At 34.9% G+C, this 27784-nt stretch overlaps 1 protein-coding gene across 4 annotated transcripts in view; it reads right to left on the bottom strand.

Moving 5' to 3' along the window:
• The window catches only part of HBS1L (HBS1 like translational GTPase), a 91580-nt gene that overhangs the window by 13177 nt on the left and 50619 nt on the right, over nt 1–27784 (bottom strand). For 3 of the 4 annotated variants that reach the window (XM_008056960.2, XM_021711784.1, XM_008056963.2), the window contains 9 exons: nt 23825–23933; nt 18460–18722; nt 17854–18019; nt 14920–15037; nt 9116–9262; nt 7047–7121; nt 6420–6537; nt 5943–6011; nt 2086–2190 (listed from right to left, as the gene is read on the bottom strand). In XM_008056960.2, coding sequence (XP_008055151.1) covers nt 2086–2190; nt 5943–6011; nt 6420–6537; nt 7047–7121; nt 9116–9262; nt 14920–15037; nt 17854–18019; nt 18460–18722; nt 23825–23933 — 1170 coding nt within the window. The remainder of the gene's footprint in view (nt 1–2085; nt 2191–5942; nt 6012–6419; nt 6538–7046; nt 7122–9115; nt 9263–14919; nt 15038–17853; nt 18020–18459; nt 18723–23824; nt 23934–27784) is intronic. The other variant, XM_008056961.1, reaches the window with a different exon arrangement.

Here is a 27784-nt window from a genome sequence, read left to right as displayed (position 1 = left end):
CTACTTTCTGAATAAACTTTTTCTAACCTAAAAAGAAAAGATTATTGACCCCTAAAATGTTAACAAGTACAGTATTAAGATGTGTTTGCTAATTATCAACTAATTAAATTTAGTTTTTAAATATAAATTTAAAGCAACTATATCTGACTTTTGCTATGAAACATAGAATTGAGAACAGAAGCCAGAAACTTAAAATAAAGATTGCCTTTTGTTTAAGAATCTGCAGAGCTTTCATACTATACATTCAATTAATAATATAAAGTTTTTCAAAGATAATTGTATTATCTGGTTCTTCTTCCCTCCAATCATGTGACACTGTTCTATATATGCTAATTTATTTTTTCTAAGAACTTTTCTCAGATAAACATTACAAAAGAGGCTCTTTCTTAATACTTCATGAGCTAGATATGCTAATAAAGTAAAAAAAAAAAATTTAGAATTTCTCTGTTGGTAGTAGATTCAGTCAAGTCTTTCTTTGGGACATTACTGATTAGAGAGCCACAGTAGCACCGAAATGTTCAGACAGAAGGGTGTGTTAAACAATCAAGTAAGCCAAGCAAAGCAACAGGGTTAGAATCTAAAGACTGAGAACCTCCAGTTAATTTAGAAAGGTGGCTCTCAAGGAGCAGAGGGGCTCTCTCCGGGGCTTCTGATAAGACTTCTCTTTTAAGAACTGATTAAAGATAATGCTTAGAGTTTCTCAGCATGAAAGGGATAGAAAAGAGAAAGCTTAAGAATGCAAGACTTTCAGAGGTGACTGCATAAGGATTTCAGAAGTCACAAGGGAGCCAATCTCAGCGTCTGTGATAATTTTAGGATCATGGTTTTAATTCATGGCTCTTGATCACAATAATAATTTTTATTCTCAAAAAAGCTTGTTATCATACAAAGAAATTAGTATTACCAAAGTATTATAGCTCTTGATCACTTTAAAAAACAAAAGCAGAGAGTTGCACTTGTACACAAACAAACAGATCTTTGGAAAACAACACTATTTTTAAAGTGTATATTACTTTTTATCTAAACAGAAATTTCACAATTTCTAAGCAGACAGAAAGAAAAGGCCAAATAAGAATAACTTCAATTTCCATTCCCTTATTCATCTTTAAATGTAGGTTAAGCTTTGTTACCTAAACAGATATTCATTAATTTCTAATACTTTTTAAGAAAACTGCTTTTAAAGTGAGCAAATTAATTTTAAAAAGTACATTCAAATTTATAAACTAGTCAGGTATGACTCTAGATATAAACTATAAAAGTAAAGTGGGAGATATAAAGTTTTAAAAAATTTTACATTTCCAATAGGCTATATTTCATTCAGCTTAAAATTAAATAATATTACTGTATAGAAAATATCTTCAATTTTACATTTCAACCAAGTTATGTTAAGGTTAATCTATACATTTTTAATTATTAAAACTTTTAATCAGAATTTGGAAAAGATAATATGTATACATACACATGAATGATTTGAAGACAGAATAATTATTAGCCATCATAAGAAAACACATTATATCTATGTGCAGAAGCAGTGGCTGTGGCATTTTAAACCAGCTCAATTTATCTTTTTAACAATGGGTTTTTTTGCATTTGCATTCTACTTTCTTACTTAGGTCTTCCTAAAAAATACATAAATATTTTTGGTAAATATGACAAAACTGTTAACTTGTAATTATTCTGAAATACACATTTCAAAACAACAGACTGTAGTAGGCTCTTTTGCCACAGATTACTTAGTGTCAGGTTGGAATTAGATTTAATTTCTGCTACAGAATATGATTTTAAATGTATCTGCGATGTATATATACATCTCGTTAAACCTTAACCAGGATTCTTGACTCAGTGTCAAAAAAAAAGAACGCTATCACAGTTAGACTGTTAAATGTACATAAATATATACACCGACAGTCACAACAGAAAAAAAAACGTTTAATGTTTTCACATTTTAATCTTCAACAGTTAGTATCATTTTGACAGTCAGTTACAATTTCAGTAAGAAGTTACTTACTTTAGAGTTAAAACCAAACCACTTAAAAAAAAATCTGCTGTCTCAAGGCTTAGCAAAAGCATTTTGCAGATAAATACCTTTTGCAGTACAAGTTTCATTAGGAGGCATTGCTAGCAGTCGGTCACCAGTTTGGATATAACCAGCTTCAATTTTACCAGTTACACAAAATCCAGATCCTTGATCTGCAAAAAAAAAAGCCAAAATATTGTAATTCATATAGCAATGGAATAAGATGATTAATACTGTTAACTATATTTAGTTCCCAAATAGTTACATAAAACTAGTAGTTCAGTGGACATTAAGTAATGGTGATTTCAGAATTAACATCTCTATTAAAGATGGCACACCATGCTCTACTCTTTTTTCTTGCAAATAAAAGTACTCATATTACAAAAATTATTTTCTCAAATAGTTATTGAAAATTAATAAATATTTGAGTAGAAGGTACTGTACTAAATTCTGGGGATAAAGAAATGAAAATATACATTCCTACTCATAAGGATTTTACATTAGTGAAGAGAAAGACAAAAACAATTACATTGTCCTGAGACAAATGCTATTTATAATACTCAATGTAAACATAGAAAGGCTCACTAAAGAACCCATGATGGGGAGAACAGACACTTTATCTAGCACTTAGAAGGAGAAGGAATAGAAGTTTATCAGGAAGCCTGTAGGTATGGGTGAGGGAAGAAGGAAGACACTGGTGACCCAGGAAACTGCATGTGGAAAGGCATAACCAAACGCGGGATGTGCTAAGACCCATGTGTCATGTATGCGGGGGGCGGGGGGGGATATGGAACAATGAAGGAAAGATAAGACAGGAGTAACAGAGGGAGGCAAGGGGGAAATAAAGGGACTTTATAAATCACATTTAGGGTTTAAATTTCATCCTGAAGTTAAGTAAAGGGAAGCCAGTACAGAACTGTGGGCAGAGATGTGATATGATGGTATTTTGATGTTAGAATAGAGGCTGATGGAAATGCACACACTTACTACAAAAAGGGAATAACCTCAAACTATAAGAACCTTTGAAAATGCAGGAAATGCCCTTATAGAAATTGGAACTAGCAACCAATTCCTGATCAAAACCCCAAGGGCCCATGCCATAAGAGATAAGATAGACAAATGGGACTTCATCAAACTGATAAGTTTCTGCAAAGCCAAAGAAACCACTGAGAGCGGGGAGACAGCCCACAGACTGGAAAATAATATCTGCCAACTGTATATCTGACAAAGGCCTAACATCCAGGATCTACAAGGAACTCAAAGGTGCCAAAAAGAAAAAATCAAACAGCCCCATTACAAAGCGGGCAAAAGATATGAACAGAGACTTCCCAAAAGAAGACATATGAGCAGCCAACAGATACATGAAAAAGTGTTCAGCTTCACTAGTCATCAAATAAATGCAAATTAAAACCACACTGAGATACCACCTAACCCCAGTCAGGATGGTCGTCATTAATAACTCAAAAAACAACAAAAGCTGGAGAGGATGAGGGGAAAAGGGAACACTTCTGCACTGTTGTAACTTGTACAACCTCTGTGGAAATGTGGAAAACAGTTTGGCGATTCCTAAAACATCAAAAAATCGATCTTCTATACAACCCCACAATCCCCCTTCTGGGAATATACCCGGAGGAACTCAAATCAGTCTATGAAAAAGATTGCACACACATGTTTATTGCAGCATTATTCACAACAGCAAAAACATGGAACCAACCATGCTGCCCATCGAAAGAGGACTGGATTTTAAAAATGTGGCACAGCCATAAAGGACAGAATTATGAACTTTGCATTAACTTGGATAAACTTAGAGTCTATAATACTGAGTGATCTATCACAGAAACAAAGAACTGAGTACCACAAGTTCTTACTCATAAGCGTACCTTGAACAATTATCATAATACTATAAGAAAGGAATTGGCAGTAGCGGGAAACTGCTGGGGTCGAGGGGCATACTTCATCAACAAGAGTACCTGCATAGTGAACATTTGTATATCTAACCCTGAATTGTACCCCACATATTTAAAATAATTTTTTTTAAAAAAGGGAAAAAATTTAAGAGTTTGGGAATAAGAAATGACAAATCTGAGTGATAAGGTAAATGAAGGGTAATGACAAAAAGAATGAAATTTGAGATGATGCATTAACTGTGAGACAGGAAACTAAGGAACAAGATTCACTACAGCCTTAGAGAGGTTGAAATATCTATGAGACATACAGGCGGGGAAGTTGCATTCCATGGGGCACCAATTACACCCATTCGATGTCCCACAGCAGTTAGATGCATGTGTCGAGAGTGAATGAACAGGTCTGGGCTTAGAGAGCGATTTGGTAAGCATCAAGATCAGGAGGTAGAGAAACTCAGGGATGTCAGTTCAAAAGGAACATGCAGAGTAAAAAGAGGACCAAGGTAACAACATCATTTAAAAGACAGAGAATGAGGAGCCCACAGAGAAGACAGACTCAGAGAAGACACAGACCGCTTAACAGGACAAAATGGGTCACAGAAACAAAGGGAGAAAAGTTTCAAGGTGAATGTGGCTGTCAGCCCATTAGAGGTAATGATAAATTCAAGTAGGACAGAAGTAAGAGAGACTTGAAAGTGTGTACTGACTTTGGCAACCAAGAGGTCATTTGGTGAACTTAGCAGAAACACAGAGGGGAACAGTGGAGGCAGAAACCCAGAAGCAGCCTTAAGAGACAACAGAAGGTGAAACAGTGTCATCAGCAAATACTGTTAAATAAAACAAAGTAACCACCTCTTGTATTTTTAATAGATAATGGGCATTTTGAAAACTATTTCCATATCTTGTCTGCTACTAAAACACTGGAAGCAAATGATAATAATGATACATTTTAATTTCAAGGCATTTTTTCAAAGTACCTTCATTCATTCATTTCTTATTCATTTACTAAACATGCATTATGTGCCAGGCACTGGGCTAAGCCCTGCAGATATAGATAGAGAAGAGACAGAATTTGCCCTCAAAGAGTTCACAATATAAGAAAAATAAACAGGTAGCACACAAACCAGTATAATACCGCATGAATTGCAATGACAGAGAGTACAGAGAATGCAGAGGAACACCTCAGGTTATGTGTGGTAAGCATGCCAGTTATCAGCTTATTGCTCAGTTCCAAATCCACCCTTCACTGGCTGCTCTGTGATAATGGAAACATGGGGGACAATCAACAGCTTTGCTGTATTTATAATTCTGATACATAAATGTGATATCCTTTTATTTATTGGAATCGTTTATCCTATTTCCATTTTATAGTTTTCTATATAGGGTCTTGCACACCTTAAGTGAGATATATGCTTAGGTATTTAATGCACGTTCTCCATTGACATCTGAATCTCTTCTAAGTTTGTCCTTCCTTAGCCCTAGGGTACAATATAGAGTTTCTGTATATCTCGCAATTACTTTTTTATCAGAGTTAATAATTCTGTATATATAATTTCCCATGTTACCTATGTGTAGCATCTAACTCCTTGTTGGATACAAACTATTACAGATGGGAGGAAACGGACATGGAAAGAGAAAGATGAGCAAAACAGGAAAACACAGGTAGATATGCAGCAATAAACACCCTCTATGGTTAAGAAACAGCGAGCAATCCTTCCAGTGGCTGGAAGGCGTGAAAACTAATCTAATGGGAGGAAAAATAACTCTGAGGTTAGAAAGGTAGCAGATAAAGCTTTCTTATGCCTGAAAGTTGAGAAGTGATGAGTAGGTGGAAAATGTTTCTGGGAAAGGGAGCTAAGTGACTATGCCATTTGAAGATTAATTTGACAGCGATTTTCACACTGGCATGGTAAAGAGAGAACCTGAAGACAACACACTGTAAAACCTTAGTCCAGGAAAGGTTAGGAGAGAATGGGAAGAAAGGGACCATTTAGAAGAGGCAATGCCAAGGCAGCACTCACCTTTGAAAACATCAGACACACATAACCTAAACGGCTTGTCTATAGATCGTTGGGGAGGCTTGAAGGAATCTGGGGGGGAAATGGCAAAAGGCAAGGTTTAATTTAAAATATTTTTTTGCTCACTTCAGTAAGCCCATTATAGCCCCACTTCTCTTAATATAATGCAAATATCTCCAAATACAAAAAAGTTCAAATCCTAAAACACTTCTGAGTTCCAAGCATTTTAGATAAGAGATACTCAACCTGCAATACTTTTCAGTTTATAAAACGTGTTCACACATGTTATCTCATTTAATTTCAACAGCAGTCTGAGATAGGAGGGCAGGTACTAGCCTCATCAACTGAGGAAAATTGAGTATTAGACAGTTTAAATATTGCACATGATATCAAAACTGGTAAAGTAGCTCCTCTGGCTAAAATTCTACAGAATACTATTGAGTTTATAATGCATTAAAATTTGAATGGCAGTATACTTACCAATTTGTTCTAATAAACATAGTCCTTTATACCATTTTGTGAGTTCACTTGACTGAGATCTTGTGATTAGATTTTCACCACTGAGACCACTTGTAGGAATAAAAGCCACATCACTCTCCTGTTAAAAAGATTGAATGAAACTTTTAAAGGTTCACTATTACCATAACTATACCAAGTTTTCAAAAGCAACAATAATGCACCTTCTAAAAAGTAGTAAGATTCATAGAACTACAGCCTAAAAGTTATCAGATCCAACAGCTTTCAACTTTTTTTGACTTTGTGGGAAATTTGTAAATGTTCTCTCAAGAGCTTTTAACCTGGTAACATAGTCATATTACAGATTTTTGCTTTATCAGTTTCCATGTTCTTCTGGGATCTCCCTAAATCTATGCCATCTTTCAATAGATGGGGAAAAAAGTATTTTGCTTATATAAAAATCAAGTCAAATAGTAAATATATGCAATTTTCTAAGGTAAATACTCTAAAAAATGTATCAGGTATACAATACCAGGAGGAAGAAAAACCCAAAAGAATTAATAAGATAAGAATACTAAGTATTAGTTTTTTTGTCATATCATTAAGATGACCTAAGGAAAGTATTAACAAATAAATTTAAAATTTCCTTACCTTAAAACCTGCTTGCTTAAGAAAGTGCCCAAGTTTTCCAGTAATCTCTTGAAACCTTTCTTGTTGCCAACTAACCTGATAAAGATTCAATTTATTTTTAAAACTATGCTTCAGAACATGAAATTTAAAATTTAAATTTCTGCAATAAAATATCAAGACCATAAAAAATAAAACACAGAATATCAGAGCTTGCTTATGAACATGAACTAAAAGTAATTTTTTCCTAAAACTGAAAGCTTAGAAAGTCTCTAATACATTTAGAATTTTTTACATATACTAAAAGTGATTTCAAATTTTGAGGGAAAAAGTGAATAGTGTATTAAATTGAGCTTGGACCAACAGCTGGAATAAAATAAAATTACTGACACTCCTCTCAAGCCAAATAAAAAAAATTTATGTAATAGTAACTCGCTAAATAATAACATGCATTCAGGAGTAAGTGTACTATCTGCAACAAATATGGAAATGCATGCCAAAGAAATGGATTAATGGATGGATAAAGGAGTAAGAGGGGCAAACATGATCAAGTCAAAGGCAGAATCTTAAGTAGTAGGTATAATAAGGGTGTTCACTGTCTTTCAGCTTTTCTTTATATCTGAAATTTTTCATGCTAAAATGCTGGGAAAAAATGAAAAGTACATGTAAGAATGATACCACTTTAAAAGATAAAGAAAAAGAATGATACCACAAAGAATTAATAGCAAATGTAGGTGAATATTTATCTGATCCCAGAGTAAGAAAATACCTAAGCATAAAGACAGATGTCAAAAGGAACAATTTATAAAATCAGAGATATGTCCAAAACACACCATAAACAAAATTAAAAGTAAAATAAATTGGAAAAAATATATAAAAAGAGGATACAGAAGTAGTATCTTTAATAAATAATGTTTACAAATTGAGAAGAAAAAAAAACAGTTCCACAAATGAGCAAATTATACAAATATTTCCCAAAAGGAAAAACAAATGGTTAATAGACAAAATATATTTAAATAGCATTAACATTCAGAGAAGAATGAATTTTTTAAAAAAGAATCATTTTGTATATAAAATGGGAACAAATTTAATAACAGTAATGTTGATAAGAGTTTAGAAAAGTGAGTATACCATATCCGTCAAGAGTAAATAATTAGAACTGGGATCAAAGGCATTTTAATCATGTTCAGCAAGTCTTAAAAGGTATTATTTCTTTAGGCCCAGAAATTTTCATAGAATAAGCAATTTCTAAATACACACACAGAAAGTATTCATAAGGAGGGAATTGTTTGAATTAATTATATATCTTAAATAGACTAAAGCCATAAAAACAATTTCTTTATCCAAAAGTTATTAATTACTTGAGAAACAGGAATATTGTCTTTTTTTTTTTTTTTAAAGCAGATAATAATGTCTCTCTATTTTCAGAATAATACTTTTATCTATAAAATCATATTAGATGGATATACAAAATGAAATGTTAAAAGTTTCTGGGGGGAAAGAGAATGGGAAATATAGGTTATTTCTAATTTTTATATTTTCATTGTACTATAATAAATGTGTATTATTTTATACTTAAAAACAACTTTTAAGTCTTAAAAATTTATTTTGGGCCCGGTTTGGTGGCTCAACCTATGATCCCGCGCTTTGGAAGGCTGAGGTGAGTGAATTTCCTAAGCCTGAGGGTTCGAGACCCGCCTGGGCAACTTGGCAAGACCTCATCTCCACAATAAATCAAAAAAATTAGCCGGGCATGGTAGTGTACGCCTGTAGTTCCAGCTACTTGGAAGGTTGAGGCAGAAGAATCGCCGGAGCCCAGTAGGTCGAGGCTGTGGTGGCCGGGAGGCCTCGTCTAGGTGACTGAGTGAGACTCCAACTCAAAAAAAAAAAATTAATTAATTTTGAAAATAAGACATCTTCTTGCTTAAAAATTACTAACATCTCGTTTACTTAAGATTGGGATTATGAATTTATTTTTGAAAACAGCAACTTGACTAATAAACTGTACACTAGTGGCATCTGTGGTCATCTACATGTGTAGAATAACATCTTTATCAGCATCTTCAACAAATTCTCACAAAGCTCCTAAATACCTGATCCATTTTGTTGACTGCCACTGCGAGCTGTGTGACTCCCAGAGAACGAACCAAGAGGCCATGCTCTCGTGTTTGGCCTCCCGTCTCAAAGCCAGCTTCAAACTCTCCCCTGCTGGCATCTACAACTAAAACAGCTACATCCGCCTAAGAAAGAAAAAATAATCAGAACTAGAAACAATGTCACAACATTTTAGTTCAAAGGATGGATTTTTCTATTAATTGTGCTGGTCAGATTTTTCAAGGCAAACCCTAACCTAATCTCAACCACCAAAATAAATCAAACAAAAGAATCCCACAGAGGAATTAAAATTTTTAAATAAAAAAATGTACTATAATAAACTCCAATATAATAAAAAAGTCCATAACTGACTATATAACAATTAAAATATCTAGGTAGAGGAGGAAAAACACAAAACATTAAAACACAAGTAAGGCCGGGCTCGGTGGCTCAGCCTGTAATCCCGCGCCTTTGGGAGGCTGAGATGAATGGATTGCCTGAGCCCACGGGTTCGAGACCCGCCTGGGCAGCACGACCTCATCCTACAATAAATCAAAAAAATCAGCCGAGCGTGGTAGCGCATGCCTGTAATTCTGGCTACTTGGAAGGCTGAGGTGGAAGGATCGCCAGAGCCCAGCAGGTCGAGGCTGCAGTGGCTGGGAGCGGCCACTGCACTCCAGTCTGGGCGACAGAGTGAGACTCCAACTCAAAAAAAAAAACAAACAAAAATCACAAGTAAGCAGATATAAACATTTGCAGCACGAAAGATAAAAGTTATAACCATGAGTCTTTAGAAGAAAAAAAGATAAAGCTCTGTAGAAAACTAGTTAAAGGATTCAAGCAAGAAATTTGTCAACAAACATGAAAAAGTTATAATTCACTAAAAATAAAAAATTTAAAAGAGAAAATTTTTAAAAAATTGATATATTCCCCTCTCTCCTGTTTTTATAAATCACGTTGTTAAAGACTTAAAAGACAAAGTCATTTTCTTGTACACAAGGGTGCACTGAGAAGGGCATTTTCATACATTGCTGATATGAACTGTAAGTACACAACCTTTCAAGAGGGCATTTTCACAATAAGTATCAGAAACCCAAAAATATGCATATTTTACTTCCCATCAATTCCACCTCTAGGAATTTATTCTAGAGAAATAATTATGGATCTACAGATATTCATCAGAGTATTGTTTAAATGATGAAAAATTACAAATAAGTGAATTATCAAAAACAGCATATTCATCCGCTACAGTTACTAAAAGAGTCTCATAACAAAATTTTCTAATCTATGTGAATCACCTTGTGAATCAGACAGAAAGACATTTCTCCTTTTATACTCAAATTATACAGAGAAAAAGAAAGAAAGAAAGGAGGGAGGGAAAGGAAAGGAAAGAGTTACCCTTAGCTTAGCCCATTGTCCTTGTTACCTATTGAAACTAGCTTTATAGGTTCCCACTATTCTTTTGTGTTGATGCTCCTTTTTCTGAGTCCACTTGTCCCTTGTCTATGCAGTCTTTAAAATTTTGCAATAAGCAATTTATGCAGGCCGGGCTCGGAGGCTCAGCCTGTAATCCCAGCACTTTGGGAGGCCGAGGCAAGTAGATTGCCTGAGCCTGTGGGTTCGAGACCAGCCCTGGTAACTTGACGAGACCTCGTCTCTACATTAAATAAAAAATTAGCCGGGTGCGGTAGCGCACGCCTGTAGTTCCAGCTACTTGGAAGGCTGAGGCAGAAGGATCGCTGGAGCCCAGCCCCAGCAGGTCAAGGCTGCGGTGGTGGGGATCGTGCCACTGTACTCCAGCCTGGGCAAGAGTAAGACTCCAACTCAAAAAAAACCCAAAAAACAGTTTATGCAATCGTAGATGTTTCTCTATTTTCATTCCTATCAATTATTTCTGTCAATGCACTGTCAGGGCATTTTTAAAAGAACACTCTATCTTTTATTTTCCCTTTTACAGTTTTTGCCTTGTATGGAAAACCACTTTTCTGTTATGTGGCATCCAATGACTAAATGTGGCAGTACCCCCTTTAGCTCTTGGGCTTTTACATAATGTAGTGACTTTCTCTCAATGGTCCTCTTATATTCCATCCGAATTGCTCTGTTCTCCCGCCTTTTGGTCAGATCAGAGTCTACAAAAGTTTTTCTTCTTTTTGCTTCTTCAATGACACCTTATGCAGTGTCCAGTTTTTAAAGAATTTTTTATACAATATCATACAATCCTTATCATAATGAGAAATAAAATGATCATAAAATATGTCAACAATTTGTCAGATCCTTTACTCTTAACAGAACACTACAATTTAAATTAGAAGTATCATCCAAATGCTTTGTTGGTGGGACAATTTATACTACTTCTTTTTCCTTTTACTCCTATCAAAATACTCCTGCTTTACTTTTACTCTTAAGTGCAGCATTGATTTTCAATCCTTCATTATTTATAATGCTGAACACTAATTACCAGGCAATTTCTCTATTAATATTTTTCCTATGCAATAGCTCTTGCCTTTGGGAACACAAATGCCTATACATTTTCAAGGAAGCCTTTGATGATCAAGCAGTATAAAGCGATCTGTCCTCGTAATGTATATTGTATATATGTGCATTTGTTAGCCTGTCATCTTTACATGTCTTATCTTCCTGCTACATGACATCCTTGAAGAGAGGCAGCATGTGTTTCTTTGTGTCCCCAAAAGCTTACCATAATGCACATATATACAATATACATTACGAGGAGAGTTACTTAACAACTTTCAATCTATGTCGTTGTTATATAATCTAATTCAGTTAGGTAATCTCTAAAATCCTTTCCTACCCTAATTCCATAAAGAGTTTGGAATAAATGACAACTATGGATTCCAGGTTCTAGAATCTGAAAACATTCGAATAACTATAACTGCTTGTTCTAGTGTTTGTCTCCCCCATTAAACTATCAAATTGTGCTTTGTAGCTGTTCTATCCCCACTACCTCCCCAGTGCTTGATACATAACTGGCATTCAGTAAGTATTCACTGAATGAAAAAAAAACAAACACATGCACACATACATATCAGGAGACATTAAAACTACATTGTATTCTCTAGTAAATGCAATGAGAAGTACAGTTGTCCCTCGGTACCCATCACAGAGTGGCTCCAAGACGCCCCATCCTAGAGTGGATACCAAAATCCAGGGGCACTCAAGTCTCTACTATAAAAATGGGCTAATATTTGCAGACCTAGACACACCCTCCCATACACTTTAAATCATCTCCAGATTATTTATAATACACAAAACACTGCCTACATATCACTTCATTCATGTGGATTCAAAGTGGTACTCAACATGTGGCAAATTCAAATTTTGCTTTTTGAAAGTTTGTAGAATTTTTTTCCCCCTAATATTTTTGATCTTCAGTTGACTAAATCCATGAATGCAGAACCCATGGATATGGAGAGATGACTGCAATTTAAAATGGAGGTAATATATACTTCATAGTGTTGTTATAAATATTATATTTAACTAAATGCATATAAAACACCAAGTATAGTATCTGGCCCATATAAAATATTCAATCAAAAGTGATAATTACTATATTTCAGTCTTTTATCACATCCAGTCCATAAATCTTAAATCAATATTCTAAAATTATATATCAGCTTTCTAAAACAGAATCAAATAATTTCTTACTTATCTTCAAATATATTCTAATTTATTCAACTTATCCTCTAGCTTTTATTCAATTTATCCCTTATCCAAATAACCTTTCTAGGATGACAAATGTTCATATTAAAATTCCCTTTTAATAAGTGGAGCCCTAAAAATGGTCAATTGCTTGAAGTTTCACTTTTGCCATGTGACAGAACCAAACTTTTTAACTCTATTATGAAGGAAATCAACACTTAACATATGCAGTGCTATTTTCGTTGTTTTAATTATTTAAAGTCATGTCATGCAAAGAATAATAACATTTCAGTCAACAATGGACTACATACATGATAGTAGAGTCCTATAAGATTACAATGGTGGCAAGGAGCGGTGGCCCAAGCCTGCAATACCAGTACTTTGAGAAGACGAGGTGAGAGAATTGGCTGGCCCAAGGGTTTGAGACCAGTCTGGGTAACTTGGTGAGACCTGTCTCTACAATAAATAAAAAATTAGCCAGGTGCAGTAGCACGCACCTGTAGTTTTGGCTACTTGGAAGGCTAAAGCGGAAGGACCGCCTGAGCCCAGCAGGTCGACGCGGGGGTGGCCATGAGCGTGCCACTGCACTCCAGTCTGGGCAATGGAGTGAGACTCCACCTCAAAAAAAAAAAAGAAAAAATACAGCACATACAGTATGCATAGTACCTAATACTTGATCATAAACTATGTGATTGGTTTATGTAGTTACTATACTATACTTTTATTATTATTTTAAAGTGCGCTCTTTCTATGTAATTAAAAAAAAAAGCAAATTGTAAAAGTCTTAGGCAGGTCCTTCAGGAGATATTCCAGAAAAAGGTGCTGTTATCACTGGAGATGAGAGCTCCTTGCGTGTTATTGTCCCTGAGGATGTTCCAGTGGGACAAAACACAGAGGTCAAAGGACACTGATGATCTTGACCCTGTGTAGGCCTAGGCTAATGTGTGTGTTTGTGTCTGAGTTTTTAACAACAAAATTTAAAAAGTAAAAAGACAAAAATTTTTAAATATAAAAAATTTACATATTAAATTAAAATTTTAATAAAACTTAAAAACCATTCTTATGGAATAAGAATATAAAGAAAATATTTTATATGCCTGTATAATGTGTGCTTTAAGTGTTATTACAAGAGTCAAATAAAGTTTTAAAAAAATCAAAAATTTATGAAGTAAAAAAGTTGTAGTAAACTAATTTATTATTGAAGAAAAAAATTTATTTTTATACTTTTATGTGTAGCCTAAGTGTACAGTATTTATAAAGTCTGCATCAATGCCCTAGGCCTTCACATTGACTCACCACTCACTCACTGACTTACCCAGAGCAACTTCCAGAATTGCAAACTCCTTCCGTGGCAAGTGCCCTATACAGGTGTACAATTTTTTATCTTTTATGTGATATTTTCACTGTCTATTTTCTATGTGTAGATACACAAATACCATTGTGTTATAACTGCCTATGGTATTTAGTACACTACAAGCTATGCAGGCCTAGAAGCTATGCCTTACAGCCTAGGTGTATGGCAGGTGGCTATATCATCTAGGTTTGTGTATGTACAGTCCATGGTTCATGAATGACCAAATCATCTAGCAAGGCATTTCTCAGAACATACTCATGTCACTAGGGAACACACGAGTATATTTATCTTTAATTTTTTTGCAGTATTCTTATTAAGAATCATATGTTTACAAATTGCAATTTTTTAATATTATAAAGTAAATAATATTATTTATTTAAATAAATATATTCCCACATAGGGGAAACCACAAGTTTAATTATTTCTGCATAAATTAGTTCTTTAAAAAGATATAAAAATTAGGCACTCCAACTTATCAATATTCACTCCAATTTATCAATAAGGGAAATATAAAGGTATACCTTATCAAGTACTTTACCATTATTTTTACTATAAAGAGATTCACAACTTTTATATATTTGTTTCTTTGTAAGAAATTAGAAAAGGTTTGACAAAGCATAGATAAAAAGATCATGAAAATGCAATATTCTTCTATATTTTCAAACTTTCTAACAGTTAAAATTTTTAATTTCAAAATATTTTTTAAATACCTAGAATTATAACCTCAGCACCAAGGAAATTTTATGTACACTACAATCAGTGCACTATAATTAAAGAAATATCTGGTACCTGAGCTGCTCCTGTAATCATATTTGGAATGAAATCCTTATGGCCTGGAGCATCCATTAATGTAATAACTTTAGTTGTGGTTTCAAACTTTGTCATACCAACATCCATTGTTACTCCCCTTAAACAAAACATAAAATGGTTAGAATGTACTATATAAATATCAGTGCTATGGATTAAATTAATAATCTAAATGTCAATCTAAATTCATAAGTGAAAAAGGAATTTTTATTTATAGGCCATTGTTTTTCAATAATTAGCTACCAATTAGGGTGGAATTTCTTCTGTAATTGAATTACACCCATATGGTTTTAAAACAAAGCTATAGATGCAGCAAGAACTCAGTCAAAATGATCGTTATTTCCCATTACCTTATTTTTTTGGTAAGAATCATGTAAATTGTGAACAAGGAAAGATATATAGAGACACCTCTAGATGTGTATAAGAAAAGATAAGAAATGACCACTTCCAAGAGATAGCTTTCTTCATGCTGTTTATGTTTCACTGATTATATAATAAACTTATAAAACTTTCACTTGCAAAGTTGGTCGGTATGTTACACATTTAGAAAACATGAGCTATCAAAGAAGATGTCTAACTGAACAGCAGTTTAATTCGTATCCCATTTCATCCTTCTCAGAGGTCAACACAGTGTTTCCTTTTAGCCACAAAAATGTAGATTCAGATTACACATTGAGTATTCCTTATCTGCAATGCTTAAGACTAGAAGTGTTTTAAAATATTTGCATATACATAATGGGATTTCTTGGGGATGGGACCCAAGTCTAACAAAAAATTCATTTATGTTTCTTATATACCTCACACACATAGCCTGAAGGTAATTTTATACATTTTCAATTATTTTGTGTGACCCTGTCATAGGAAGTCAGGTATAGAATTTTCCACTTTTGGCATCATGTCAGTGCACTCAAAAAGTTTCAGATTTTAAAACACTTCAAATTTCAGATTGTCATTTTAAGATGGTCAACTTGTATAAGCCTAAGAAAAGTCTATAAGGGTACTCAGTCACTCTAGACTTCGGGAACTTAGAAGGAGAAATTATGTGGGCAACAAGTGAGGTTTGCCCAAGAGCATCAAAAGTAGAGAATAGTACTCCTTTTTACTACCAAAAGAGTTCTGACAATTATATCAATAAACTACATGTTCACTCTAGCAGTAAGGTGACTGTGGCTCTCCTTAGTCAAGCCATTTGAGTTTAATTTGAAAGTATGGGTCATTCAAGTTTGCCAAGATCATGCATACTTATATTTGGTAATCTCCAAATAATTTAGGGACCATGGGTGTCTTCAGAATAGTGGTGAAATAAGACTTTGAGATACTCCATAGACTGCTTTGACCCAAGTATAATCTTTTGACCCAGCTCTGATCTAAATTTGTAACCCTAGGGATACAAAATGTCACTCAATTTACTAATTTATGTTCTTCAATATCTGAGAAGAACAGAGGATTTACAAATATTTATCATGGTGGGGTGAGCAATATACATTTTATAAATGCTATTAAAGAACATATAGTGGTGAGTTAAAACTCCCATTATATACCTAGAAGCTTCCGCTACCTATAGAATGAAAGAATAGTCTAAAAATTATATCATGATGAGCAACAGAGAACTAGCAGCAGTAAACAATAAGCAGATATATTAGCAGAAGAACTAAAATAATTGATTATAGGAATCAAACAGATTTGATTCAAGCAAGTCATTTTAACTTAAATTATACTGTTCCCAATCTCTTTATCTACCTACCAGATAATGCACAAAAACCCCTAAAAAACCATATACTTTAATAATCTGCTTATCAAACTGACAGGTGGAAATTATTTAAGCTTCTAATGTTAACAACAAACACATTTTTACTGTTTTCCCTAATTGTTCTTACTAGAAAACAGGCTTGTTTTGAATTTAGAATTTAAAAGACACCTACAAGGAAAAAACAAACAGTGTGATATAAATTCCTATTTATTAGAAGAGATAAGGAACATTGTTGATCTGCTTTACTGAGCATTACCCAAGACTGCAAGAAAATAAACATACACATGAAAAAAGGTATGAAAATCCAGATATACTCTCTAATCATATTCAGATTGACAATATTAGGGAACACAGTTTGATCTCTCTGTTAATCTAGGACTTTCACAGGACTTTACAGGTCTTTAGAGTATTATTTTGTCACGCTTGATACATTTCATTTCACTTAATAAAGTGCACTTTGGCTCTCCCATCCCTAACGGCCCTAACATGAGATTTATTGCTATTCTAAAAAGACTAAAAGATACTATTCATGGGCTGGAGGAACATGAGCAACTGCATTCTCCTGCTAGAATCTCCCCCAAATTAGCACCAAACACAGTAACAGAGACAGAGTAGTAATTGAATGGATTGAGTCTATATGGTAAGATACATGTTTAATTACTTGTTTGTTGACTCTATCTCATAAAAACATAATATATAAAGTATAAAAATGGAATTAAGTCTGGCAATTTGGATTTACTGGTCATTTAGATTCCAGATAGAAGAAAGTTTCCTACAGAGTTACTTTTTCTTTATAAGCTGACATAAAATTAAGTGTCTTACTCATAATTTTAATTCAAAATCAAGACAATCTGAAATACACTTCTCCCACAGAAAAATTAAGCTTAGAGTTTTTACTGTTTCGTTCTGTACAGTTTTTGTTTTGTTTTATTTTGATTTTGATGGACATTCTTTTCATCTATTTTCACAGAATTCAGAAGAGTTTAGAAAATTATGTAGGTTACTACAAAAAATACAATAAAAACATCTTCCTGATAATTAAAAGTTTTTCTAAAAATATACTCTAAAGTATCTCATGATATGTTTCATATAATACACATATTTAATACATACTTATTTTAAAAGACTACCATTTGAAACTGAAAATTTTGAAACATAGTGACTACCTTTCCCTTTCTTCGCCAGTCTCATCCAAGACCCAAGCATATGCAAACGAAGCTTTGCCAGCCTTTTTAGACTCTTGTTCATATTTATGCATAGTTCTTTTGTTTACATTACCCAGAAGATAAAGCATATGGCCCATCAGAGTACTTTTCCCAGCATCAACATGACCTAAGGAAAATTGATTCAGGGTTAATACTAGGTACATTTCCAGATGTTGTTCACATTGAGGCATTGCACGAATGTGTAATTCAATAGTTCATGTCAGTGTTCAGATTAATTATAACAATCTTTACCAAATGACAGTTAAAACATCTAAGTGGAGAAAAAAAGAGCACATCTCTCTAGAAAGGGGGGAAATTTCTCTGATTTTGGAAATTAATTTTCAACAAGACATGCCAATTTCAAAATATTCACAAAATGAAAAGTGCCACAACCAAGTCTGATGAGCTCCTTGGTAACTTGGCGTCATTTCTCCCAGAGTGACGAGAGAGCATTATAATGCAATGCCTCCTTGCTTTATGTCCATCACACCCACAGAGAAACTCAGAGTTTCCAAGTTGCCATCAGATAGTGGGTGACTGATAATCCAGAGGAACAAAGGACATTACCAATGACCACCAAGTTGAGGAGCTGCTTCCCTGCTTGCCGCTTCTCCAGTTCTGCTTTCACATCTATTTGCTGCTTCAGCTTGCCAGACTTTTTCCCTGGAGGTGGTGTTGAACTCTGTTCTTCTGATGATTGAATGGTGTGCAGTGGAAGAGCAGATTTAGAAACAGACTCGAGAGCCTCAGAGGAAGCAATGCTGGCACCTTCACCAGGCAGTCCTTTTTGAGGTGTGTGGAAACTATGACCATTTTCTTCAGAAGTTACTCTACAGAAAGTAGAGAGGAAAAAAGTGTTTAAAACCCACTCAACTGATATCCTGTAAGGTCAGAAGGGCAGAGAAGTTGTCTCTTCATAATCCTTTATACTCCAGACCAAAAATGACCTCTGCTAAGTGGCTAGAGTCTATTAAAGTAGAAAAGATAATAGCTAGACTCAAATCACACAAATACAGACCTGGAAGCTTCCAGGAAAAAAAAAGTTTGCCAAAAATTAAGACAAGAAGAAAATAGCTTGTAAAATAACTGAAATTCAAAGTCCACAGCCTTGGCCACATAATTCATCCTATCAAAACCAATGGCAGAAAGGAGATATTTTTCAAAAACGGCACCAAATAAAGGTGCTACTGGAGATAAATTAGTATAAAAATGGGGCGGGTGTGATGGCTCAAGCCTGTAATCCCAGGACTTTAAGAGGCCAAGGTGAGAGAATTGCTTGAGCCCACGGGTTCGAGATCTTCCTGGGCAACTTGGTGAGACCTCTTCTCTACAATAAATCAAAAAAATTAGCTGGGTGTGGTAGTATGCGTCTGTAGTTCCGGCTACTTCGTAGGCTGAGGCTGAAGGATCTTCTGAGCCCAGCAAATCAATGCTGGAGTGGTGGTGAGCATGCTACTGTACTCCAGCCTGGGAGACGGAGTGAGACTCTAATTCAAAAAACAAAAAATAGTTTTACCCTGACTCATCCTTATAACAAGATAAACTTACAATCTTTTTCACTCAAACACTAACCTTAGGAGATCTTCAAATGTCTATCGTCTGTAAATATTTTTGACAATGAAGCTTTAATTTATTAACAACAAACACTTGATTTACTAAAAACTACAACCATTTACTAGGGACTGATGTTGAGCAGAAAAAAGAATGTAGAAATGGAAACATTAACTACAACTCCCAAAAGTTTATAGTCTAATGAGGGACTCAGATATATAAAGTAGAAAAAAGACCACCTAGTTTTACTCTCTCCTTGACAATGACGATACCTCTAGAAGCAAACACTGATTTTAATTCTTCATTAGCTTTTTGACTACTCCCCATAGAAACTCATACTGTTGCTATCCCATGGACAGCTATAAAGAATGTGACCCAATCAATCAAATGATAATATGCCTTACAATTCCTTTAACAACTTTGGATAAACAGAACAGGACAAAGAGCAGGTAAAATTGCAAGTTATTAAGAATGAAGCCAGTTAGATCCAACTCAATTTAGAGCTGGCAGAGAAGAACTATATTTAGAAAGCAGTTTATAACAATCACTTAAGACTGCAATGTAATGAAAATGTGTAAGAAAAATTCACCTATTTTCTTTTTGCCTATTATAATGAAAAACAGATTAGTTTCTCCCTCTTGGGACATTTGTATATATATGCTTGACATTAAATATGCTTGACATCCTATGCCTCAGGAAAGTTATATTTGCAACTTCATTAAAAACCTCATATCCGTTCTCATTTTATTTTGCTTCTTCATATCTCCACTAACCAATGTAGGTGTTCATTTGTGAGCACTGCTTAGACAGATTAGCTTCATCTTGAATTGCTACCAAAAAAATTAGCATGTGCAAAATGTTCCTGTACTTTTAAAGAATTTTAATGGGTTAAATGAAGTGAAATCAAACTTAGACTAAACTATGCAAATAATTGCTAAAATAATTACAGCAAGTTCTAAAACCAAAACATGACAACACTGCATTGAGAGGAGTAGAGAAAACTACAAATTACAATAAAACAATTCAACTGCAATGATTAGATATAGGATCTGGTTTTGGTCAGACCTAGGGGAAATCACAATCCCTGGTTTCAAATCTTTGATTTTAGCTGCAAAATCTTCTCTTCAGAAGAAAGTTTACAGTAGATCCAATATGGAAAACAGATAAAAGCAGCTACGATAGACAGAGAGGGCAAGGGCTTATAGACAGAGAGGGCAAGGGCTTAAAGCTCAGCTCGCCCATCAAATCAGGCAGCACTCAGAGTGGCTGCTTGGGATAGGAAGTGCTTTATAAAACAGAGGGGTGACTTGATCATTTCATTTACAACTCAGTAACATGAAAAGTGTGTTGTCGGGCAAACCCTTCAGGGCCCCTCCCAATGTGGGAGCTTTTCTGTCCTCTCAATAAATCCTGCTTTCTAAAAAAGAAAGAAAGAAGGAAGGAAGGAAGGAAGGAAGGAAGGAAGGAAGGAAGGAAGGAAGGAAGGAAGGAAGGAAGGAAGGAAGGAAGGAAGGGTGTGTTATCCTTTGGCTTTTAGGATAACATTTCCTTTAGGTAAACTGTAAATTAATTCATTAAAACTGTACAGTGTTAGAGGGAAGGGACTAAAGTAGTTAGAAAAGTATCCTATGTAAATGCAAAAGCAAGCACTGATTTTAATTCTTCATTAGCTCTTTGAATATTCCCCATAGAAGCTCGTACTGCTGCTATCCCACAGACAGCTATACAGTATGTGACCCAATCAACCAAATGACAATCCACCTGACATTTCCTTTAACAACTATGGATAAACAGAACAAGACAAAGAGCAGATAAAATTGCAAGTTATTAAGAATGAAGCCAATTATATCCAACTCAGTGTAGCACTTAACAAAAACTGATGCATATTATGAAATAAAATTCAATTTTTTAAGATTTGAAAAATATCTAAGATAAAGTCTAAGTGGTCTTTTGAGGTTCGAGCCTATAATTACTGACTGGTATTACTTAGAAAATAAGTTGCTTGAATTTTTTTCAGGTGCTTTCTGGTATAATTTTGTAATTTTTTTTCTAATATTATAAAATGACTGGTCTCGTTTCTTTTCTAAACTGCCTTTCCAGGAGTGGAACTATTTATACACAAATCTCAAGGTTTAGCCTTTCTTCTTCAGTTAGACATTTAGAAGAGGTTAAATGAAAAGTATTTGTTCTATATGCAATGTTCTAACCACTTTTACTTATATGCATTTTCTAGAGAGATATTTAATATTTTTAACATCAGTGAAGAAAATGTTTGTTTCAGCTTCTTCCAATCAATGCATTATCCTTTTTAAAATAAAACGCCATTAAGGATCATACTATGTAGAAACTTATGATGCTGAAACTGACTCAAAAGAGTTTCATTAGGTTTTTATGTGCTTTCTTGAGACTAAGCCATAACAGTCTAAGACTATCCCTATTATAAATCTCAAAACAAAATCCTATAAAAATACAGCTTGGTTGGTCTTGTTGGCCCTGAGCACTATTGCACATATATAAGTATCTCAAGCTATAACTACAAACCTTTCACCTTTTGATGACTTCTCCCATAAGGCCATATCAAAATGTCTCACAGGTGGTTTTTTAACTGCTATATTATTTGCAACTTTACTTTTAAAGCAATATGTATTTCCTCAAGGATCTGATCAAAAAATATTTAAATGACTATTCTGTGAAAGGAACACAATAAGACGAACACTAACAGTCTCTATCTTCATGTAGCACATAGTCTTATAAAATTCTGAAAGGCCTGCATTGTACTTGCAAAGCACAGAGCTGGGTTTTCAAAAATTACTTACTTGAATCAACAGTTCTGATTTCTTGATTATTTATTCCTCATTATCTTTAAAATTATTCATTTAGATAACTATGCAATTATCTCTAATATGGCACATTAATTTTGGTTCACTTGCATGTTGCTAAGACTTCTGAAACACCCTCTGCATTAAGATTATAAAATTCTTGTACTAAATTGTGTATCCTATTTATTTTATTTCTTTCTCAATGGAAAAATCCCATAATAAAATTAAATAGCCAGGCTCGGTGGCTCAGCCTGTAATCCTGAGCCTTTGGGAGGCTGAGGTGAGTGGATTGCCTGAGCCCGTGGGTTCGAGGCCCGCCTGGGCAGGCCAGACCTCATCTCTACAATAAATCAAACAATTAGCCGGGCATGGTAGCGCGCGCCTATAATTCCGGCTACTCAGAAGGCTGAGGCGGAAGGATTGCCGGAGCCCAGCAGGTCAAGGCTGTAGTGGCCGAGAGCAGCCACTGCACTCCAGTCTGGGCAACAGAATGAGACGCCAACTCAAAAAAAACCAAAATAAATTAAATTAAATTAAATTAAATTAAATTAAATAGCACTCAAGAATAAGGATGAAAAGGGCATTTATCATTCTGACAATTCAACCCCAATTCAGAGGAAAAAAAAGACACACATGAAGATTTTTGAGACCAAATCAGAATTCAAGGTTATTTTAATGAGTTGAAGTTATTTAAGATAAAATAATTTTAAAATTATTTAAGATAAAAAAATAAGGTTGCTGAGTTTATATTTCTAGAAGTTAAAACAATCTCTCTTCTTTATAGTTGACAATATGTTTCCTGTCTATCTTTCCGGCACAAAAAAAACTCACATATAATTCATAAGTAATGGATTTATGAAATAATTGAAAATTCTGAAAAATTTTTAAAAGACTAAAAATCAATGTTTTAAACTGTGCTTTTAAGCCTCAAGCAACCTTCCTCCCTGTCTATGAAAACTCCTGGAAGAATTCTAGAGACTGTGATAAGAAAGAACAAATAAGTACTAAGTATGACTTATTACCATTTTTCACTAGATATCTGAAATACTAAGTATGTTTCATTTCATATGTCTTTGCTACATGATCCATTTTATTCAATATAAAAATCTAAAACTGTTTATGGATAATATTTTAGTTACTAAACATTTTAATTCGTGGTTCCAGGATTCACTGACTACAGCTAACTCCCAACTCTGCTTACTTTCGCCACCTAGTGGTCAAGAATTCCCTATCTCATAGTGCTAGATTTCACAAAACCCTAAGTTAAAGTAGTTATAAAATATTTATGTGAAAAAACTGACAGTAAGATAGAATAATATACAGAGATAAGGTTAGAATTAACCCTAACTTCTCTTCTTTTTGTAATATATTATACTGAGGCCATGTGATACTTCAGTGCTAATGATACATTATGCAAAACAAGAACAGAGTCTCTTTCTTACAGATTAATAGGAGACAATCTTTCTTACAGATTAATAGGAGACAATCTTTCTTACAGATTAATAGGAGACAATGCCGATTTTTAAAAAGCAAGAAAGGGGGGATGGAACTTAAAATCTTACCCAGGCACTTCAAATCCCATAGTTTGCTTCTTTCCAGATACTGTCATTTTAGCAACTTTTGGCACAAGCTCAGATTCACTTCGAGATGACTGGGAACCTATTGGTTTTCCTGATTAAGGAGTAAAATATAAAAGGCTAATTAGTTAAAGCTGATTTCTAGAACTATATATTACATAGTATATAAATCCTTGATTATGATAATTGTCACAAAATTCATGTCTTTACAAACACATATCTTTTCTTTTAAAAAAATGTAGTGAGATACTAAAATGCTGAAAGAAATTGTTCTATCTTCCTATTCTGGGAAATCCCCTACTGTCAGGAGTCTCCTATGCTTAGACCTCCACCAAATCTCTTCCTAATTTTGAACTGACTGTTAAGTTTCAGTATTAAGAGGTCACAAGGTGGTTTTGCACTGAACCTTGTTCTGTCATTCTACCTAGACCTATACCTTCCTCTCCTACCACGCCCTTTCACAATACTAAAATTGTTTGGTCAGTTAGCAGATGGTTCAACTGTATTTAATCCTGTAAGATTTATAAACTGATGAATAGGTTGAGAGTCTGCTGAATTGTGCTGCAACCCTGAATGTATTTTACTTGCATACAACAGTAGACTTAGTAAGATATCTAGCATTTTCAAGGGGTATAAAGGAAGAGGTCAATGTAGAAAAAAAATGAAGAACATGGAAGAGGATAAATGATGAGCTAGATCAAAGTAAAACTTTTATGCATTTGATCCTTATGTAATTCACTGACTTTTTCAAAATGTATCTTTATAATTTTCAAGAACCATCAAGATTGGCTGCACATAAAACTATGAAAACTAAATGTGTTATGTTGGTAAATACATGTACAGAAACCACTAAAAAATTAGAAAAGATTAATGTACAAAATTTTTCAAAATGTTTGCTATTTGCCTACTATCTGCTAGAAATATGTGAACAAAAGCAAACATGAAGACTAACTCCTAGACACACAGTAATTACATATAGTAATTTTTAAAAAGCAGACATGATTCTTGTCCTAAAAAAATAGTCTAGTGGGGAAGATATACTAAATGATTTTAAAAGTATAATTGAAACTGTTATTAGTATTATGAAGAACTTGTATATGGTGTCATAAAATTTGATGATAGGGTACATGAATTAAGGAGTTTCTTTAGGAAAGTAAGAATTGGAACTAAGATGCAAGAACACGAGTAGATATTAACTAGCACAGAAAGAAGGTACATTCCCAAGAGAGCAGCCTGTAGAATGGTCCTCCTGTAGGAGGAAGTACACTATTTGAGAGGGAGTGAAAGCAGAGGGGAGTTATGTGAAGCTGGAGAGGTAGGCAGGCCAAGCAATGCAGGACCTTTGGGTCACATCAAAAACCCTAATGTTTCTTCTAACAGAAGCAGAAGTCACCAAAATGAAGTAAGCAAGTGGTGACAAGGGGAAAGAGAGAAAAGAGAACAATGTAAAGGAAAAACATTTGCAAACAACCAGTTTGGAGATGAGAAAATCTTGACACTGGGACATATTAGAAATCTGGACCACCTGAGACTCCTAAATGGAAATGTCAAGTAGGAGTTGCGCATACATCAAGCTCAAAGAAGAGATCTGAGCTGCAGCATGTATTTGCAATTCATCAGCAGACAGATAACTGATAGATGAAGACACAGATATAAGTGAGATCACCAAGTGAGAGAGCACAGGGTGAAAAGTGGGCCTAGGACCAAGTCTTAGAAGATCTCCAGCCTTTAACTGCAAGACAGCAGAAGATGAACCTGCAAAAAGGTGAAGGAGGCCAGCAGAAGGTGGAATCTAGGAAGCTAAGGGAAGAGGGTGTTCATGGAGTTGGCATCACCAGGATCAGAGGCCGTTGGCCAGTCAATTGAGAGAAGGACTAAAAACATTCACTGGTGACATGACCATTTTAGATAAAAGCTATTGGTACAGTTAGCAAGAGCCATGTGAAAGAAGTGAGGGAAGTTGAAGTAAGAATGAGTTAAAAAATTTAAGGAAGATGAGAAGAGAGACTTGTCCCCTATCTCTTATCTAAATTTCAAAGTCCCAAAGCACTAAAATATTAAAGTTTTGTTACTTTAATAACTCATTTGGAAGCAAAATGTGGCATGGACTGACATGAGGCTATTTATCTATAGCCCTTATTTATCTCTAAGGTGAAAAGCTGCACATTTTAGGGCAGAAACAGCAATGTGTTTTATTACAGGGAACTGCTCCACAACCCACTGGGCTATTATAGCCTAGATGGTATGTACACACACATGCTTTTCTAAAATTCTGAATTCTGACTCAAATCTGGCCCCGTAGGCTTTAGATACAGGATTGCAGATGTGTGAGAATGACTCTGAAAAAGTCCAGCTGAAAAAGGAAGACATGCGGTAGAATGGCCACAGAAGGGGCATGTGGGATCAAGTTGATGAAAAAGTGTAAATTGAGAGAGCTTGGTAGGGCAGGTTAGAAAAAGATCCTCAGTATTTTAGAGTTTCTGAGAAGATGGAAAGGGATGGGATACAAAGCACAGGTAGGAACTGAAATAAAGAAGATGAAACACTTTCATTACAATGGGAACAGATGTGTATGTTTAGGAGCTGGGAGATGAAAATTCCGAACCAATGACTTCTATTTTCTCCATAACATAGCAGCTCAGACTGACAATGAATAAGGAAAGTAAAAATATTTGAGAAGTGAATAGGTTTTCAATAATTGTTGCATAATGGAGAATGAGCTGAACATGCACAAAAATTAGGTGAACTGTTAGACAGTAGCGAGAGCCTATTTAAGATTTGTGGTAATGAATTTATAGTGGAAGCAATCTGCCTTTCTGTGTGACTTTCTCTAGCAACGTTCAGCCACTCAGGAAAAGACACAGAGAAGATACTAACTGCTTCATTTGGGGTTAAGGTTGAGTTCCTAGGAGAAAACAGATGTGTCTATAGGTAAAGAAAAGATAATGGTATGAGAAGCACAGCTATAAGTACTTGTGGTCAGAAAGGGATGTGTGAATTAGTGATTTTGAAGTAGAGAAAATTTTAGTGAATTTTTGATGAGGTGAAGGTCACTGGAAAGGAGGTAGTCAAGGAACTAAGAGTCCAGTACTGGGCTTGTTGGTGTTTTCCCCCATAGATAGGAGTAGTAAAGTATTATCATGAAGGGGTTAGGGAAGAAAAGATCACAGGAAGTCAGCTGCCAAAGTCTTTGATAAGCAAGGAAAAGTGGCCACGAGACTGTTCACTAGATGACAGCAACAAGGACTAACAAAAGGCTGGTTCAGGAAAAAGACAAGAACTTCAAAAAAGCAGATATCAAGGGGAGAAAAAGATGCAGGAATAATGGTGTTGGAAAGGAAAGAAAAAAGAACAAAGTTGACCTTGCAGACCTTGAAGTTTGAGAGGGTATAAATGAAGTAAAGCAAGGAAGCAGAAAACATACTAGGGAAATAGATTGAGGGACTGCCTTTTCATGGAGAATGTACTTCCTAGAGTCACAGCAAAGGTGGAGAAGAGTGAGGCAAGTGAGGGGATAAAGAAAGGGGACACTTAAGAGTATGGTGGTGACCATATTAGTGTGTGTGTGCATCTGGGGGAAGAAGGGAGGAGACATCCTAACTGATTCAAACAAAGAAAAGAGACATGGAAGATTCTGGCCTCTGTCAAAAAGAACAGAGGAAGAATCCATACAGCATGAAAATGTCTCAATCCAGGTTCTACAGCAGCAGTCCCCAGCCTTTTTGGCATCAGGGACTGGATTCGTGGAAGATAATTTTTCCATGGATGGGGGTGGGGTGAAGGTGATGTGCAGTCAAACCTCACCGCTAATGTTAATCTGTATTTGCAGCCACTCTCCAGCACTAGCATCACAGCCTCAGCTCCACCTCAAATCATCAGGCATTAGATTCTCATAAGGAGCACACAACTTAGATCCCTCACATGCACAGTTCACAATACGGTTCA

This window comes from Carlito syrichta, unplaced genomic scaffold, assembly GCF_000164805.1.
Source record: "Carlito syrichta isolate Samal-C Ts95f unplaced genomic scaffold, Tarsius_syrichta-2.0.1 Scaffold302583, whole genome shotgun sequence".
NCBI lineage: Eukaryota > Metazoa > Chordata > Mammalia > Primates > Tarsiidae > Carlito > Carlito syrichta.
This window is presented reverse-complemented; position numbering and strand designations above follow the sequence as displayed.